The 1,964-nt window shown below is 38.5% G+C and overlaps 1 protein-coding gene across 1 annotated transcript; it reads right to left on the reverse strand.

Moving 5' to 3' along the window:
• Positions 1-530: 530 nt before the first annotated feature.
• On the reverse strand, positions 531-1,564 carry LOC149519967 (uncharacterized). Its single transcript, XM_089742692.1, has one exon. It carries the CDS (start codon positions 1,100-1,102, stop codon positions 620-622), a length of 483 nt encoding a protein of 160 aa, XP_089598818.1. The 5' UTR covers positions 1,103-1,564; the 3' UTR covers positions 531-619.
• Positions 1,565-1,964: the final 400 nt, after the last annotated feature.

A 1,964-nucleotide genomic window follows, 5' to 3' on the forward strand; every position in this document is an offset into this window, starting at 1 on the left:
ATATATTCCAATCATAAATTTTACTTTAATCGTACGAAATATTGATTAACTCTTTTGAACAAAAACTAGGATCTTACCGTGATTAATGAAACCATAAATTCACTCAACCACCAAACCATAATTGCAACACGACAAAGCAACCACCACCCAAGTCAAAAGCGTTGGAGTCCAACTTAAAGATTAAAGGCGTGTTTGGATACTCAACGATGGTTCCATCAGTTATTCTTAGCTAAAATTGATCCAATTAAGATTCGATTTTTTTTTTTTTTTGGATTAAGATTAGACATTGGAGTCAAAGTAGTTGACACAATTTTTTTGAAAATTCGGCTGACACAATGCAGAATTCCACTACTTTTGAGAGACGGTTGTGTACGTAAATTCACAAAAATTCTAAAATATTGCTAACAAAGCCAAAATTACACACTAGCAGCTGTAGAAAACAAAAAAAAAAATCGTGTAAACAAAAATTCATCATCCATCAAAATCCAATCCAAATCTCATAATCTCATGCCACTATACAACTCATCCAAAAAGAAAAGAATTATTTAATTCAATAAAATGGGAAGTAGAAACAAAGAAAAAGCCATTTTAAAAAAAAAATGGAAATTAACCAGCTAATCTAAGCATGCACAGGACCTGGAGCCACCAGTACCGAAGTCGGCTGATTGTAGGGTGGCACCGCCAACTCTGCACTTGAAGCAGGCGGTGGAGGAGCAGTAGGAGGAGGAGATTGTGGTGGAGGATTTGGGTTAATGTTAGGAGGAGGTGTAGGAGTAGGGTCGACAGTTGGTGGGCTGGGTGGTGGGTTAGGAGTAGGGATGGAGCTTGGTGGTGGGATAGGGGTAGGGTTGGATGTAGGCGAAGTGGGCTGGTTAGATCCAATGGCGGGAGGAGGGAGGTTGGAAGAGGAAGAGGCTGGTGGTGTATTAGGGCTGGAGATAGGGTTTGGGAAGACAATGGGAGAAGGGCAAGAGTCACCGGAGCACTTGTGCGACTTTTGGAGGCCGTGACGAAAAAGCCCGAATCCCAAGACAAGACCCAAAACTACCAACACGGTCACTATGAAGATGAAGATCTTTGTTGCTTTCCCCACGTAACACATCTTTATTTTTTTTTCCTTCTTTTTCTTTAAAAGCCTTTTATATACTAGAAGAAAAACAAACAAGACCGACCTTCAAAACCCTGCAAATCTGCAACGGGTCTCTATCTTTGTTTTTGTTTTTGTTTTGGTTTCGTTTAGCGAAGATAGGATTTTGGTTTGGTTCTTTTTCGTCTTTTTCTCATGGTGAGTTTATTAAAAAGGAAGGTGCATGTGGTGAGAATTTCTGATTTGGTGGGTTTTGGGGAATTTAAGGGAAAGGGCCAGTGAGCGACTGAGTGCACTTGAAGGGCACTAGAGAGAGAAGAATGAGCTTGTAATGGTTCCAAATGGTGCTCAGTCCTTGCCTGTTTCTTCAACTAAGGCTCTGGCTCTAGACTCTCGCTTTGCTAAGAGTTTGAGATCTGGTTTAGAATGTCAAATATGCCCCTGATTTTGGATGTATATTAGATGAGTATTTAATCATGAATTAAGGACTAATTAATTGGATAAATGTAGGATTACAGTGAGCCGTTGAACGAGGGATATTTTGGAAGTCGAGCTCCAGCCTGATAGGCGTGTCTGCCATGTCACTCAACGGATGGAGTTGATTGCTTTGGGCTTCTAATCGTGGGGCCACCCTTTCACAAAATTTTCGTAGAAATTGCGATTGGTATGATTGATGCGGGTTGCTAGCTATTAGAGTGTTTTTTTTTTTTTTTTTTTTTTTTTTCAGGTCGTTAGAAAATGAATTTTAATTTTTGAAATTAAGGTACTTTCGAAATTAAGGGCAATTTGATTCAAGAAATTTTTGAAATTTTGGAAAAAAGTATAATTTTTGAAAAATTATGAATTCTTGACAAAAATAATTTTTCATGACATAAAA

Source organism: Durio zibethinus, chromosome 2 (assembly GCF_047325235.1).
Source record: "Durio zibethinus cultivar Kanyao isolate XHJ-2024 chromosome 2, ASM4732523v1, whole genome shotgun sequence".
Classification (NCBI taxonomy): domain Eukaryota; kingdom Viridiplantae; phylum Streptophyta; class Magnoliopsida; order Malvales; family Malvaceae; genus Durio; species Durio zibethinus.